General features: G+C 41.5%; 1 protein-coding gene across 1 annotated transcript in view; it reads right to left on the bottom strand.

Annotated features, from left to right (window-relative positions):
• Positions 1-2,635: 2,635 nt before the first annotated feature.
• The window catches only part of LOC118431788 (mucin-17-like), a gene marked incomplete in the record, with an annotated part of 41,054 nt that continues 26,152 nt past the window's right edge, over positions 2,636-17,537 (bottom strand). Inside the window, 16 exon segments of the mRNA XM_035843121.1 lie at positions 2,636-3,855; positions 4,799-4,873; positions 5,968-6,009; positions 7,018-7,071; positions 7,809-8,001; positions 8,202-8,334; positions 8,716-9,872; positions 9,906-10,043; positions 10,526-10,664; positions 11,102-11,508; positions 11,818-11,956; positions 12,360-13,126; positions 13,456-13,594; positions 14,079-14,845; positions 15,175-15,313; positions 15,777-16,178. Of these exon segments, the coding sequence (XP_035699014.1) occupies positions 3,723-3,855; positions 4,799-4,873; positions 5,968-6,009; positions 7,018-7,071; positions 7,809-8,001; positions 8,202-8,334; positions 8,716-9,872; positions 9,906-10,043; positions 10,526-10,664; positions 11,102-11,508; positions 11,818-11,956; positions 12,360-13,126; positions 13,456-13,594; positions 14,079-14,845; positions 15,175-15,313; positions 15,777-16,178 (4,824 nt within the window).

Here is a 17,537-nt window from a genome sequence, read left to right as displayed (position 1 = left end):
TGTAGCTTACTATTGAGCGTTTCTGAAAGAACGACACATTTACATGATATGAAGCATGCATGTACTTTAGGCAGAGATGTACTAATAAGGATCTAATTTGAATAATTGATAAGAAATTCTTTAATTCAATGGTTTTCATATTGCATTAATACATGATCTGTGCCAACAGATGTTACTCTTCAGATATGCAAATTCATGATTTGCATAATTGTCATTTCATTATGTACACCTTATGTGACCCTTCCTCATGGAGGTAAAAACTACACATTGAGTGTCTCGTACTGTATGTGTGGCTGTATGGATGGGGAATATAGATTTCCGGTTCATGTGTAGTTGTTTGGTGTTTGACATCCCAGTATGACCTGCACTTCTGAATTCTCCTTTCGATATGGATCATTTTGTACCGACATTGCGCGTGGCAGCCGCAGCAGTCACTAAAGCAGCTTTAAAAAAGAGTATTTAAGAAGGCCTAATGGTGGGCTGGCTGTTCAGTCATCCTACCATGCACAACAACAATTCATCGGTGCTTCCATAGTTTCACTATCACAACGCTTACATTCACATGTGCAAAGATTATGTGTGACAGGTTGTCAGTATACTCGTAATATAACCTAATCTGCTGCCATGCTTAACACTGTGTTGACGCCGAGGGTGGCAATACTGGCACGCAGATACAGAGACAAACACAAAAGCTGGTGTGTTACGCCGAAGGGCCGTTATACTGGCAGTATAGATACACAAAAGCTGGTATCATAATGTTAGCATACGCCGAAGGGCCGTTATACTGGCAGTATAGATACAATTACAAAAGCTGGTATGTTATTATGGCTATATAGATACAGATACAGAATGGCTCCTACCTTTTGTGAGAGTTTGTATTGCAACTCGCCAACCTAACACGGCTGACAAAGTGCCATCCATTGAAAAAAAAACTTGGCATGCATCTCGAAAGTAGACTTCTGAAAACGTACTACTCTGGCCCTCTGCACCACTGGTCAACAATTTTCCACGAAATACTCTGATAATCTGAAATGTTTCACCTACGTGTAGCCAGGTGATAGTTACACAAATGCACCGTACCCCACTAGTGCCAGGTCTGCCGCACAGAGTAACAGTCTATATGTTTCTCCAATCCATTTTGGATTCTAGTCACTACAACTTCTAAAAGCTTGCAAATCGCCAGATAGACTCTTTGATGAGATCTTACTATGGCGAGATCAAAAGTCTGATGTCGGCAAGCCTGAACTCGGTACCTACTGTATGTATGTGTCGGAGTGAATACAAGTCTGAACTTTGAGTAGGGTGACCCATTGCATTACGTTATGTATTGCATGACTGGTGTGAAATTCTTATTTATCTCCACAAAATTGGAGTTATAGTTTTTGGTGTGTCTGTGTATCTGTTTGTTTACGTTTAATGATTTTTTAGCCACCCTAACCCCAGAACCAGATGGATTACAATTATACTTGGTATGTGGGTGGGTGTACATGTTTGTACTGAACGGTAAAAATCTGCATGTCCGGACAGATCTATTTGATGCACTCATACCTGGAAGGACCCCTACTCTTTTCGATACGTGTGGTGGGTTCTTGTACGTGTTCAATGTGTGGCTCGTCAAACACGGGACCTCCATTTAACGTCCTATCCGAGGGACGATCTGTGACAATCTGTTTAAAGGGGCATTCCACTCCAGAAGGGAGTGTTATTTTCCAATTGATAATGTATCAATGAATACATGATCAGCCAACCTTTTGCAGAATTCCACTTGGCGAATTACGCAACGTGTGTTTGTAAAACAATATGACACTCACTAAACCCATGCAGACCCTACCCATGTATTCCCTATACGTGTAGATACTTCCTTTATCGTGAATATTTTCGGCATAAATGAGGGGCGCTAAGGACACCAAGAAGGTCAATTGTTCACAAGATATCAAAAAACACATATCTAGACGTGTTTTCTTAGCGCCCCTGAAATTAGCTTTGTATCTTTGTATCAGGCACATTGTATTCAGCCGTAGGCTGAGATTGACTTAATTTAATTAGAGGGTACTTGGGGAGTTTTGTAGAAGACTGAATGCTTTTTGATGCGCGTGGGGCTAATGGGTTCTCTTTCGTATCATGGTACATAGCATACATTTGTCACTTCTACAATTAATATCTATCGGAAAAAGTCCCGTCTGGAGTGGAATGCCCCTTTAAAAATCTGTACAAGCCAATAATTACTGCTGCAACTAATCTACTATTGAGTAAACTCTTTGTAACATGTAAATATGCGTAACCTAATACAATTATCGTAACAAAACTGCTAATGATCCAGGAAGACCCGTCATACGGTCAAATATCAGGTCATTTTGTTATCATACAAGGTCAAGGCAGGCCAAATATATATAGTCTTGGTCTAAAAGTGGCAAAAAATCAATTAAAACGTTTTTAACGTAAAATAACAGATTAAAAACGGAGGTTTACTTTACTCTCGAATCAAAATTTCTGATGGTTACAGTCTTTGACAACGGGAGGAGTACTGTTGAAAACGGGAGATCCGAGGTATCAGAACAGACAATGAGACGTCATCAGTTAAGTCAGATATTGGGGATAGGAAACCTTACGACGAGGAAGAATTGAATCGAACATGTTCAATCCCTATCACAGTTTATTCAGACTATATAACGACTCTGGTATAATGCTTCCGCTACTAACACAACAAAAGCAAACCTCTGAAGACAATGAGACTTCGGAACGGTTTGATAAAGCTGTCTCGGACAGAAATAAGGCTCTAGTCTTTTATTTCTGAACATAAATACACAGTGCAGTTGATTCCTAATCCTAGACCATATCTAATTCTTCAAGCACCTCTTGACCCTTTGTAGTAATTGACAAAAGCACTACCAGCTATTTTGCAGCAAATGTAAATATCATAGATCTAAAAGCACAGAAAGCAGAAAAACACAGATAATGCTATTTCTTCCGCAACATAATTTGTTTGCATACTGCCGCCATTACGAAACTTGACTGCGGACACATACCATTCATTGACGTACAAACATGTGAAAATGGTAAAAAGGTAAAGAAAACTTTCTAAACATATTTGCACAAGAAAGTACTCATAGCCCTCATGAAGTTCTCATGAAGTTAATACATACAGTATCTACGAAAATATAGTAGAGAAAATATAAACAATATCCCTGTTACCCTTATGTTTAATGTGCTGTTTGCAAATATCGAGGTATATAAACCAATCCCTGCCAAAGACTAGGGATGACATCGCCGCCCGGGCGATCAACTTGTAAACGTCTCAAACGTTATCTTTGATTGTTCACATTATTGACACTATAGGTTGGCTTCATAAACTAGTTTTCAAATCATCTGTCCTGACATATCGCATTGTCGTCAGCAGAGGTAACAGTCTCCTACAGTATTCATTCTCCGGAGACATTTCATTGGATTAACAGCAGCATGTTATATTAGGAGGATGATACATACCAGAGGCTGCTGGGATATGCTTTATACTAAAGATAAGCACAACAATTGAAAGGCATATCGAATTGCATGAAACAGAAATCTACATACATTTGTACATAATTGTCATAAACCACTGTAACAATCCGTAATGTCAAGCTAATTATGTATCCAAATAAAGTCAATTTCTAATAACAGAATCATGTAACGACTATACTGCAGATTTTGGACAAGTTTGAAACTCCAGGCGAATGATTGGCAGCTCAGTACTGCAGTTTTGTGCCTCCCGGTGCCCGGGTGTCAATCATCACTGCGTGAGAGGCGTAGTCGCCGTTGTGACCAACCACAGGTGACTTGGTATCATCGATGTGGGGTGGAAGACTTTCGTCATCAGACCTTAGGAATAAATAACATCAACAAAGGTGTTACTTTATACCTCCTCCAGGAAGAAATGTTTTAGAGCCAGACAGGGAAGAGCATGATAGAAAGCGCTCTGTAAGTAACACTATCAACATGAATGTTTCTTAAATGACGTAATGAAGTGTCTATTCCGAGTCAGAGGGATGCCATTGTCATCATTTGTAAATGCTTTCAATTCTTTTGTAATTACAGTAATATAAGAGATTTGATACTTTGCAGATATTTTGGAAGTTTTTATTTTATTTTCTAAGTATTTTCTGTATATCTATTATTTCATTACTTTTTAAATATTCAAAATAATTGTAATGAATGTACTACAAATATTATCAAATACCCTCTCCATGACCTAGTATAGAATATAAAAGGTAAAATAGACATGACAAACAATGGTAACAAGGAGAAAGAAGACTTCACCGAAACTACATTGTCATTCGTGTTATTTATAAAGATGAGGAAAAGGTACTGAAACGATACCGAAAAGCCAGTAGGAATGACTGTCATGTGCAAGGTACCTTGCGAACCACACGTATTTGAAATTATGAGCAGGTGGTATTTACATTGCTGCTGACGACATTAGCTGCTGTGGACTTTGTGGTGCAGAGTAACCAATGCTCAACCAACACCATTAGGAAAGCACGTGTGCAAACAGCAGCCTTACCGGTTCACGTTATTTCTCAGTATCATGGAAGTATGACAGAACAGTAAAAATCACAAGAGTGGGATTGTGATTGAAGATGTATGCACTCTGATTGAATTACGGCTTGATAGACGAGGAAAATTGGCTATATGTGACTGAATTATCGTCGCTTATTAACCAGAATGTGCTTTATTTTGAAATATTATATATCATCCGAAGATAGGAATCACATTAATGATAGCAGATGACATACAAGTAGTTGAAGTAGAAATGAGGACATACCTGTAAGCGTCATTATAGTGTACACTGCTGTACGTCTCATCACGCGGCTTGTAGCTGGACCTGGCTCGGGGGATTCTGTGTGGAACATACAAACAGTATGTGAGCAAATGGTTAAGTTTAGTTTCTAGAAATCTAGAAATTGGTCATCTGTATCAATGTATGGTGTAAGACACTTAGAAAAATGTAATCTTGTATGTTTTGCTTTGGTTTCTGTTCTGAGTGTTTAGATAACATGTGTGTGTGTTTCTGTTTGTAGACATACAGCGTAACTTGAGAAGCTATAAATGGGAGCTTATTGACACAACAAAAGTACTGAGACTTTTGTATGGTCTAATATTATCTACAAATCAAATCTATAAATCAAACAATATACAGTAACATACGTAAATGTCTAATACGTGTTTCATACTACAATACAGTAGGTCTAATCGTGCCTATCATTGCATTATGAGAGTTGTCAAATCTTAAGATATTTGGTAGGTGAGTAGGCGTTAGAAAACGAAGGTCACGTTCTATAATGGGCTTCGTAATGGCTTTCTACTGTACTACAATGAAACTTTTGGTGCTGATAGGTCCTTATTTTTGAGTGGTAGATAGCTCTTAATGCAGTGATGTAGATTGTGAACCTGTAGCTAGTTGTCCTTTTATAAAACTACAGGGACCGATTTTGTTGATTTTGAAGGAAGAATAACTGAAAAAGGGGTTAACGAATCTTTATGATTTTTCAGATGTACGTAGTTTGAGTAATGACGTAATACTGTAAATGCATTTAAGTTCGCGGGGATTTAATTTCGCGGTAGCAGGAAAAAGGACTTTTCGCGGTGGATTTAATTTCGCGGTAACATCATAGACTGCAGTCTAATGCCACAATAGAAAAATAGTCGCGGTAGTTTTAAGTTCGCGGTGAAGTGGTCACCGCGAAAACCGCAAACATTAATCCACCGCGAACATTTCTGCATTTACAGTAATCAAATGCAAATCTGGATCAACGATGAGGAAATTTATACATCCGATGCATTTCATGATACATGTAGGACCCTCTTTAATTGATTGATTGAACAAGTGACTGAGAAAGGAATTAACGGAAGGAATTTGTTAGGTATCAATCATGCAAATGAAGAACTAATTACATATATTAGGCTATTTCGCAGGGGGGGGTGTCTACTCACTTGTAACTTTCCGTCGGTATCGAGCCGGATGTAGATATGTTTCTGAAACAAAATGGTATAATGTCATCAGGCGTGTCATCAGCACACTAGGGAGAATCAACAGTTCATACCCGTGAATCTTAACGTCATAAGGTTGGAAAACAACTGGAGAACAAGATTCGTTATTCACATCCAGCATCTATGTGCAGCCGACGTTTCGGAGGTCCCAAACGTACAGAATGCGTGCCCAAACCGTATTCTTAGCTGGAGTTTGGAATGCATGTAGTTGGATCCTGGTTATGAATATAGAACCTCGTTATCCAGGAACACATCATAAGATGGGACGCCGGAACAGATCGATCTATCGAAGTTAGGATAACTTTTAGTGCACATCAGAAGGGCATGCTTGCAATTTGGTCGATCACATACGCTAACGGTTGTGTCTAAACGAAACATTGACATTGTCGGAAAAACTTTGTCGCAACAGTTGCCCAACGTACACAAAATGTTTACAAAAATGGCGAGTTCATTCCGAGTCGAATAGTACTCTGCGGCTTTACACACATGACACGCTGGGGGACTGGAGAAGACTTGAGTCTCTGGGGGTGATCCAAGTCCACTCGGGGAAAACGATACTTGAATAGCAATAAGGTTTTTTCTACATACTTTTAGGTTAAATCATACATTCATTTCCGTACAAATTAAGGCAACTTCGAAAATGGTGTGTAAAGCGTGCCCAAGTGTTGTCTGAGACAGTCAGTATCATAATATCATAATTCCATTGTAACTACACTACACGACAAAATGTACCACACATAGCACCTGATATGAACATCCACCAGATAACGTGTACATCTGTCATAACACTGCACCATTCGCATCATCACCATCGATTAATGTCATCAAGGCAGCATTTAAAAGGCAATCACATAGTATTACATGAATCTTAGAGTTGATTTCACAACAGCTGGCCCCTTCTCACAAGGTCATGATTTGTTATTTAGCAAAAGTGAATTTGAGAAGGTACCGAGACTGCAGACATGTCTGGGCGGAACAACAGTGCTTTCCTACCTTGCATCTACGTTGCTCCAAGCGGAGTGACCTTTAGTGAAGCGTGCGGATCTGCTGCAGGGAAACATAACATGCGTTTCCCTCATGCAAACTAGAGCTACCTTCACCTTAGGCCATACTGGGTTAGTAGCTTCCGTTTTGTTAGTCATCTAGCTATAGTTAGTACTACTAGTACTACGGCCTACTACCAAATCGCAGATCAATATCATCACAAAGATGATTTCTATTTACTGTACATTCTCCTTTTAATACGACATTGCCAATTCGCAATCCGATTCCAATCGTTAAACGTTTAGATAACTGCGTGCATTACCGTTGAATGATTTTATTTTATTGTTAGTTACCCTCTATCAATTTAGCCTGCATGCAAGCAAGACAGTAAACCTGGAATTGGGCGAGTCATCAGTCAAATGATCCATCACATTTTTAGAAACATTAATTGTTTTTTTAACATTATAAAGTTTAACGATCATTCCTTAGGTGTAAGTGCCGAATATCTATAAATTTTGTTGAATAGCTCACTTTCATATTTCAACTACAACGATGACAATAAAGGCCACCCCAGAAGATCCCATACCTCCACCTGTAATGTTATCTCAATACAATTAACATTTGCGACAAGGGATTTTTGTCTGTGTACCCCCCCCCCCCCCAAGAAATGATCTTTTATGGGTAAATTATTCAATTCACATGCTTTTCTATTTTCAGAAAGACAACTGCAAAACAAGTCGACAGTGTTTGCCTGCCAGATGTTACGAGTAACTTGCACCATGCGTTCAACATCATCATACCTTTTCTTAGTTTTCCTGGACCTGGCCACACTCAGCCCGATGATTGCCATCAGAAGCAGCACGGCTCCTGCAGATGACCCCCCGACTATGGCGTACAGCTGCCAGTCCGCCAGCCCTCTCGTGGTGATGATGGTCTGTTCAACTGTGGTGGTTGGCGCTGCTCCTGTTGTCACTGTAATCGGTACGGATACCTCTGTGGACGCAAAAGAACCATCGTATGAGTAGAAACATCAACGATCAACGATCTTTCACAAAGTGATCTTAAACGGTGAGAGCATTTGTCATATACGCTTTCGTCAGAGGTTCATCGCAAATAAGGACCAAATACATCATCGAAATCAAGTTGAATTCTATGCAGAACGAACATTCTTCTCATAGCGAAGTGATACTTACCCCCTATCAGTCCGACCCTCAGTTGCGGGGTTTCGGAGAAGTTTGTCGGTTTGATCCTGAGACTCTGTGTCACGATGGGCGTGGTGAGATTTTGCTCGACGACTGTGTTACCGTCATTATTTCCTTCAAATACCTGAGGAAAAACATCATAGTCAATACACATGGACATTTATTTTGTTACGGATGAATGCTTGAAAAGTCGCCATGGGCCCGAGGGGTATTATATTGGCATATGAATGGCTCCTTTGGTATTCACTGGTCCAGAACGTGGAAATTATGCAAATTATATATGAAACCATAGTTCGTATGCAAGAAGAAGAACTAGCAGATACGTTTACTTCAAATGAAAAGTCCGTGTGGAGAAAGATATCTGAAAAATAGGACACCCTTTGATACTGCAATGTTTCAAACAATGATGATAATTACATATACACTTCCATAAATGACCTGATAGTGATGTAAAATCTATGTATTGAAAGCTAACTAAATAACCTTATAGAAATGAAAAGATTACCCTGACTGTTCCATTTTCCATGTAGTCGACAAAGTTCACCTGCCGTCTTCTTCTTCCCGTCTGGGTAACTTGTTGGTAAGCCAGTGTGTATGAGAAGACGAACCCATCTGTGTAACCTTGAGTCTGAATAGTGGTCACCGTAGTTACACTTCCCAGGTCTACTTGTAAAAATGGACTTGGATCACTGGCATTAAACTGCCATGCACCTTCGTTGTTCAGTCTACCTTCGAAACTTTCAAATCCCTCTATAGACGATGAGGCGGATATCTGATCGTTTGAGATAATGGTTTCGTCCGATAGTCCGAGGGACTGGATTACAACAACAAATTCCTGGGTTGGTTTGATTGTTGTCGCAACTTGTGTCGCTGTGGACGCTACAACACTGGTTGGAATCGACGTGGAGACTGCTGGGGCTGGAGTTGAAACAGTTGGTGCCGCCGATGTGACTGTTGGTGCAGCGGAAGGGACTGTCGGTGCCGCGGTTGAAGCAGTTGACGCCGAGACGGATACTTCTGATGTTGCGGTTGAAGAAGTTGGCGTCGTGGGCGTCGTGGCAGAGACTGTCGGTACTGGGGTAGACTGATCAAGTATCTCGGCTGTTGTGACTTCAATAAGAGTCGAAAGCTGATCCGATGCTGATGTTGTCATTTCTAACTTTTCTGTGGTCGTTCCATCGGTAGCACTGATGACGGTTGTATAGACAGTGACGTCTACCAAAGCTGTTGTGTCGGGTTGTGCCATGGTTGAAAGTGTCTGTGTCGTCACATCTTGACCTTGTGTTGATATTATTGTACTCGTTATCATGTCATCGGTAGAAGTAGTGGAGATCGACAAAGGACTAGTGAAGACTTGGCCCTGAGTTTGTGACTCAGTGCTTGCTCCTGCGTCTGTTGGAAACATCGACGTCTGTAATGTAGATGTGTCTACCGATGTTTGTGGTTCTTCCGTTGGAGTTTCCGGAGTAGATGCGGCTGTTGTTGTGGTTTCGACTGTTGTTCCCGATGGAGCTATGGAAGCCGTTGATGTCTCCACAGTCGTTGATTCTGAAGTCGCCGTCAACATATCTGTTGTTTGTTCTTCCATCACGGTGGATTCTTCAATGACCGAAGTCGTTTCAACGCTCAATGTTTGTGTTGACGGATTTGTTGTTGTTACCAGGGGGCTTGTTGTTGCTTGCGTTGTCACCAGAGGGGAGCTTGTTGTTGCTTGTGTCGTCACCAGAGGGGAGCTTGTTGTTGCTTGCGTCGTCACCAGAGGGGAACTTGTTGTCACCGCGGAGCTTGTCGTCATCGGCGGCGTGGTCACAGGCGAACTTGTCGTTGGTAGCTCTGTAAGACGAGTAATCCAGTTTACCAGCGATTCTGATGACAAATGATGTATTTTCACTAGTGTTCCTTGGAATGAATATTGCCAGCCGAACGAATAGATAATGATAATAATCAAGACTGGGTTATGGTTAAAATTCTAACTAAGATTGTTTACTTAACAAGTCAACTCTGATATTTGTGCATGATTAAAATTGCCTTTTTTCTGTTGCAAATATGCCCATTACCATCATAAATGATGCGTTTTGAGTTAATTTTCTGTTTTCATGTGAACGCATCATCGAGTATGACAGCAACAAGAATGTAAACGTAGAAGAATGTGAACGTTAAAGTAAACAAAAAGACCACATTTTCTAGCCTAGTTGACAGATTCATGATGTGTTTTTTTTTTCACCTGAAGACAATTATCACACCAAACCGTAGTTGAACTGCACTCTACTTCGGTCAGAGAAAGGAGTAGCAGAAATGTCATTTTCATTACTTACCATCCACTCCAAGTAGCTCTATCCTCAGTCGTGGAGCGCCGGAGAAGGTTTTCGGGTTGACGAGGATATACCGGGCGTAGATGTACGAGGTGAAGTTTTGTTGGACGATAGTTTCTCTGTCATTGTTGCCGCTGAAGATCTGAGGAAAGAAATGGTATTTGTTACTTATCAAGCTGATTGTACGTAAACACTGTGGAGCAATTCCCATACTTAGGCACGATCTAGACACAGTTTTTTTTAAAATTGTGCCTAGATTGGGCCTAAGGCTACAACAAGTTTCCTTCATCAACCAATTTTATCGAACAGGCATGACAACATGCTCAGATACCATTGTTAGAACTGCAGGTACATTTTGTAAATGTATCCTTGTGGTCGTGGTTAAATGCGTTACTTCCTTTAGTGCCCGCACGTAAAATTGGTTGGGCAGTAACGCATCATAAACAAGTTTTTGGCGAATACGTGATTCTATAACAAGTTGGCATTTTACTAACAATGTAGTCCAAACTAAAAGGAAGGGAGAGAACACATTGGAGAGGAATAATGTTTATAAACCATGATCATATGAATTTAACCCACCTTGGCGCTCCCACCATCTTCTGAGTACCCAACTAGATTTGTTGTGTTGTCCACCTGGTATATGACACTGTAGGTCTCCACGTAGCCATTTCCCTGTCCCTGGGTCTGGATGCCAAAGATGTAACGATTGTACTGTAGATCCACCGCCAGGAACTCATTTGTACCTTGTCCTGCAGGCTGCCATGCACCATCACCGTTCAAGCGGCCCCTGTACGCCTCGGATCCGCTTACTTGGGATGAAGCAGTCATCAGACCATCTGGGATGATTGTATCGTCCTGTACCCCGATGGGTTGGTACACGCCAGATGACGTCCCAGCCTCTGTGGTACTTTGTGGTTGTGTTAAAGAGGGTGTTGGAAGAGTTGTGACTAGTGGAGTTGTTACAGGGGAGATTGTTGTTGGTAGTTCTGGAAGATTGCAAACGAATTCTATGTCAGATACATAATTTCATCTGCAATAAGATTTATCTAAGAAAAATAGTTTTCCTACTAGAGTATGATAACATCAGTCGGCACCACAAGCCAGATTATCACCTAAGCAGGCTTGCTAAAGGTCATGTTGTTGCAAATTGAACCTAGTATTTCTCGTCTTAGGGCACTGTAGCCGGTCATCTTCAGGCCACCTGTATCCTTATTCTTCAGCAAAGTACCATTAGCTTATAAAATCAATTTCCTTTTAGTATCGTCACTATTGCCTCTGTGGGGTCTACAACTTACCATCGACCCCTAGTAACTCTATCCTCAGTCGTGGAGCGCCGGACCACGTTTGCGGGTTGACGAGGATATACCGGGCGTGGATGTACGAGGTGAAGTTTTGTTGGACGATAGTTTCGTTGTCGCTGTTGCCGCTGAAGATCTGAAGAAAACATACGGACTTAGTCACTTTAAAACTTATCTAGGTGATTGTGCAATTGCATTAGAATGCCGTACAATTTCTTTACGATAGCGTATGCAAGATTCCTTCATTAACTGTGTTTTCTCAAGCAATCGTGACAATCTTCTGAAATATAAAGCTTTATTAGCTGTAGGGAAATGCCTCCGTTTATGATCCGCATTTAAAAGCAAGTGACACACCATTAACACAAATTAATGGAACGAAATAGAATGAACCGATGCATCAATTGGCACCTTTCCTTGTTCCTTAACATATTAGCTTTAGGCAAACAAGTTAAGCTATAGCATTCTATTAACCTGTGGCGCAAAACAGAAGAACGAGAGAGAATAAGGGTGTTGTTACAATCTGTTACGGTAGCTCTTACCTTGGCGCTCCCACCATCTTCTGAGTACCCAACTAGATTTGTTGTGTTGTCCACCTGGTATATGACACTGTAGGTCTCCACGTAGCCATTTCCCTGTCCCTGGGTCTGGATGCCAAAGATGTAACGATTGTACTGTAGATCCACCGCCAGGAACTCATTTGTACCTTGTCCTGCAGGCTGCCATGCACCATCACCGTTCAAGCGGGCCCTGTACGCCTCGGATCCGCTTACTTGGGATGAAGCAGTCATCAGATCATCTGGGATGATTGTAACGTCCTGTACCCCGATGGGCTGGTACACGCCAGATGGCGTCTTGGACCCTGTGGTACTTGCCGCTGTTTGGGTTTGCGTACTGGAGAACATGTTGGAGGAGGTGGACTGTCCTTGGTTTGTCGTGGTTTCTGCGTCGACTGACGGAGTAGTGGTAGGAACATCAGAACTAAACGATGTTTGAGGCAGTTGTGTTGAGGATGTTGATAGTTTGGTTGTGTCTACCTGGTTCGTTGTCAGACTTGTTGTTGTGCCGATTGGAGTCGTAACAGGAGATGTCATCGGACCGATTGTAGTCGTTAGCGAGGAGGTGGTCGGGATTTCCGTAGCCGTAGTTGTTACCGGGGAGGTTGTCGGGATGAGCGGAGTTGTTACCGGGGAGGTTGTCTGGATGAGCGGAGTCGTTACCGGCGAGCTTGTTGTCACGATTGGAGTCGTTTGTGTGGAGCTGGTTGTCACGGGAGGGGTTGTGACCTGGGAGCTTGTTGTAGGAAGCGCTAGAAGATGGTATCGATATCGTTATGCCATTAACATTATAATGTTTGTTGATGATGTACTTCGTTGTGCAATATATATGCCAAAAATAATTAACCAACATCTCACACACTATTGTCAGGGTAAGACCAATGATTGAGATGATGCAAGCTAAATCAAAGACCTGATTATGCTAACAGTAGTCATTAGTAATACATTAAAAGTGACAGGTCCATAATCTGATTATTTTTGACCTAGCTGAAGACGATTCTCGTTCTAAACAATCGATCCTGTTTTTAACTTTATTTCGGTCAGAGAAGTCTTTAGCAGAATTGCCATTTTTATTACTCACCATCGACCCCAAGTAGCTCTATCCTCAGTCGTCGAGCACCGGAGAAGGTTTTCGGGTTGACGAGGATATACCGGGCGTAGATGTACGAGGTGAAGTTTTGTTGGACGATAGTTTCGTTGTCGCTGTTGCCGCTGAAGATCTGAGGAAACAAAATGTTGGAGCACATTATAATGTCAAGTGATCCGTAGTATATCATTAATATGTCTATTATATTATTAATATGCAGCGTTATGCTTAATTGATTTTTCTTCATCTATAGTATCTCATACATTCTCACTCTCAGTGATGGTGCGTGTGCAGTGCTGCCCAGTGACTATTACATATTGTGATTAGATTGTAACATATCAGTTACGAATTGTGGCTACAAAGTGAACTGCATGTCTTGTGGTTTGCATGGTTTGTTGTATTGCAGCTGTGTTTTTGATTCTGTACGATCTACTTACCGTCCAAGTAAATGTCGAGTACAAATCCAAGGAGAAATCGGATATATCTTATATCACTGGTTGCATAAGCCATGGGCAAAGAGCGGTATATATGGCCCTTTATGAGACTATGACGTGCGCTGAAGGGTTTAAAGACAAGGACAGACGAGGATATCTATCAACTGTCATTTACGAACCCACCTTGGCGCTCCCACCATCTTCTGAGTACCCAACTAGATTTGTTGTGTTGTCCACCTGGTATATGACACTGTAGGTCTCCACGTAGCCATTTCCCTGTCCCTGGGTCTGGATGCCAAAGATGTAACGATTGTACTGTAGATCCACCGCCAGGAACTCATTTGTACCTTGTCCTGACGGCTGCCATGCACCATCACCGTTCAAGCGGCCCCTGTACGCCTCGGATCCGCTTACTTGGGATGAAGCTGTCATCAGATCATCTGGGATGATTGTAACGTCCTGTACCCCGATGGGCTGGTACACGCCAGATGACGTCTCGGACCCCATGGTACTTGCCGCTGTTTGAGTTTGCGCACTGGAGAAGATGTTGGAGGCGGTAGTCTGTCCTTGGTTCGTCGTGGATTCTGCGTCGACTGACGGAGTAGTGGTAGGAACATCAGAACTAAACGATGTTTGAGGCAGTTGTGTTGAGGATGTTGATAGTTTGGTTGTGTCTACCTGGTTCGTTGTCAGACTTGTTGTTGTGCCGATTGGAGTCGTAACAGGAGATGTCATCGGACCGATTGTAGTCGTTAGCGAGGAGGTGGTCGGGATTTCCGTAGCCGTAGTTGTTACCGGGGAGGTTGTCGGGATGAGCGGAGTCGTTACCGGGGAGCTTGTTGTCATGATTGGAGTAGTTTGTGTGGAGGTGGTTGTCACGGGAGGGGTCGTTTGTGTGGAGCTGGTTGTCACGGGAGGGGTTGTGACCGGGGAGCTTGTTGTAGGAAGCGCTAGAAGATGGTATCGATATCGTTATGCCATTAACATTATAATGTTTGTTGATGATGTACTTCGTTGTGCAATATATATGCCAAAAATAATTAACCAACATCTCACACACTATTGTCAGGGTAAGACCAATGATTGAGATGATGCAAGCTAAATCAAAGACCTGATTATGCTAACAGTAGTCATTAGTAATACATTAAAAGTGACAGGTCCATAATCTGATTATTTTTGACCTAGCTGAAGACGATTCTCGTTCTAAACAATCGATCCTGTTTTTAACTTTATTTCGGTCAGAGAAGTCTTTAGCAGAATTGCCATTTTTATTACTCACCATCGACCCCAAGTAGCTCTATCCTCAGTCGTCGAGCACCGGAGAAGGTTTTCGGGTTGACGAGGATATACCGGGCGTAGATGTACGAGGTGAAGTTTTGTTGGACGATAGTTTCGTTGTCGCTGTTGCCGCTGAAGATCTGAGGAAACAAAATGTTGGAGCACATTATAATGTCCGCGATTCCTATTATATTATTAATATGCAGCGTTATGCTTAATTGATTTTTCTTCATCTATAGTATCTCATACATTCTCACTCTCAGTGATGGTGCGTGTGCAGTGCTGCCCAGTGACTATTACATATTGTGATTAGATTGTAACATATCAGTTACGAATTGTGGCTACAAAGTGAACTGCATGTCTTGTGGTTTGCATGGTTTGTTGTATTGCAGCTGTGTTTTTGATTCTGTACGATCTACTTACCGTCCAAGTAAATGTCGAGTACAAATCCAAGGAGGAATCGGATATATCTTATATCACTGGTTGCATAAGCCATGGGCAAAGAGCGGTATATATGGCCCTTTATGAGACTATGACGTGCGCTGAAGGGTTTAAAGACAAGGACAGACGAGGATATCTATCAACTGTCATTTACGAACCCACCTTGGCGCTCCCACCATCTTCTGAGTACCCAACTAGATTTGTTGTGTTGTCCACCTGGTATATGACACTGTAGGTCTCCACGTAGCCATTTCCCTGTCCCTGGGTCTGGATGCCAAAGATGTAACGATTGTACTGTAGATCCACCGCCAGGAACTCATTTGTACCTTGTCCTGACGGCTGCCATGCACCATCACCGTTCAAGCGGGCCCTGTACGCCTCGGATCCGCTTACTTGGGATGAAGCAGTCATCAGATCATCAGGGATGATTGTATCGTCCTGTACCCCAATGGGTTGGTACACGCCAGATGACGTCTCAGCCTCTGTGGTACTTTGTGGTTGAGTTGAAGAGGGTGTTGAAAGAGTTGTGACTAGTGGAGTTGTTACCGGGGAGATTGTTGTTGGCAGTTCTGGAGCAGAGCAGAAAAATGATATAACGTTATCATTTCTATATAGCAACAAAACAAAATAGGGATGAATTTGCACATTAGATCAGATTGTACAATTCCATTTAGTTTCATGAAGGCTTTTTCAAACACGTAGCATCTGTCATCGAAAAAGAGACCTCATTTGAATGATTAATAAAACATACTATAACACTTTAATTTGGTGAAGGACGGGAAGCTCGTTATGAAAATAGCTTAGTAAATCTAATGATTGACGTGCAATAAGCAAATTGTGGAAAACAGAAATTGATGTGCATATTTGATGAAATCGTTTCCAAAATTAATTCAGCTGCTTGACTTTTATCGCGCATCTTGTTACCTGAAGGTCTAAAAATTATGATAGGACTTTCACACACGTGACAATGGGAAAGGGGAATATCGATAAATATATAGATATGGTCGATTAATGAATAAATGCTATTATATCATATTAGTAAGCGGTGGGGATTCGATAATTGCATCAGTCGTTAAGATCAATGCCATTTGGCGAGGATGAAGATGTGGGGTCGTGAAAATGTAGTTTACTACTGAAAAATGAATATATCAATTTCTCTATGAAAACATTTAATTATAATGATCTTGACACCATAGAAAACATCATTAACACAACAAGCTTGACGAATACCATTTTGATACCCATCGAATCCAATTTTTTGTCTTAGAACATTACTACTGAGAAAATAGGAAGCTGATGTTTTAAAATCAGTTTTCTACTTTGGTGGCACCAATGGCAACTTACCATCCACTCCGAGTAGCTCTATCCTCAGTCGTGGAGCACCGGAGAAGTTCTGAGGGTTGACGAGGATATACCGGGCGTAGATATACGGGGTGAAGTTTTGTTGGACGATAGTTTCGTTGTTGCTGTTGCCGCTGAAGATCTGACGAAAACATACGGTCTTAGTCACGTATCTAGGTGATTGTGCAAATACATTAAAATACCGTACAATTACTTTACGATATCGTATGCAAGTTTCCTTCATTAACAATGTTTTCTCAAGCAGTCCTGACAATCTGCTTTGTTAGCTGTAGGGAAATGCCTCCATTTGGTTATGATCCGCATACTTTAAGAACAAGTGACACACCACTAACACAAAGGAATGGAACTCTAGAACGAAATGGAATGAAACGATGAATCATTTGGCACGTTTCCTTGTTCCTTTTTTATATCAGCTTTAGGCGAACAAGTAAAGCTATAGCATTCTATTAACCTGTGGTGCAAAACAGAAGAGCGACAGAAAATAAGAGTGTTTAAAAACTGTTACAAACTGTACCCGGTCTTACCTTGGCGTTCCCACCATCTTCTGAGTACCCAACTAGA

Source organism: Branchiostoma floridae, chromosome 15, assembly GCF_000003815.2.
Source record: "Branchiostoma floridae strain S238N-H82 chromosome 15, Bfl_VNyyK, whole genome shotgun sequence".
Taxonomy (NCBI): domain Eukaryota; kingdom Metazoa; phylum Chordata; class Leptocardii; order Amphioxiformes; family Branchiostomatidae; genus Branchiostoma; species Branchiostoma floridae.
This window is presented reverse-complemented; position numbering and strand designations above follow the sequence as displayed.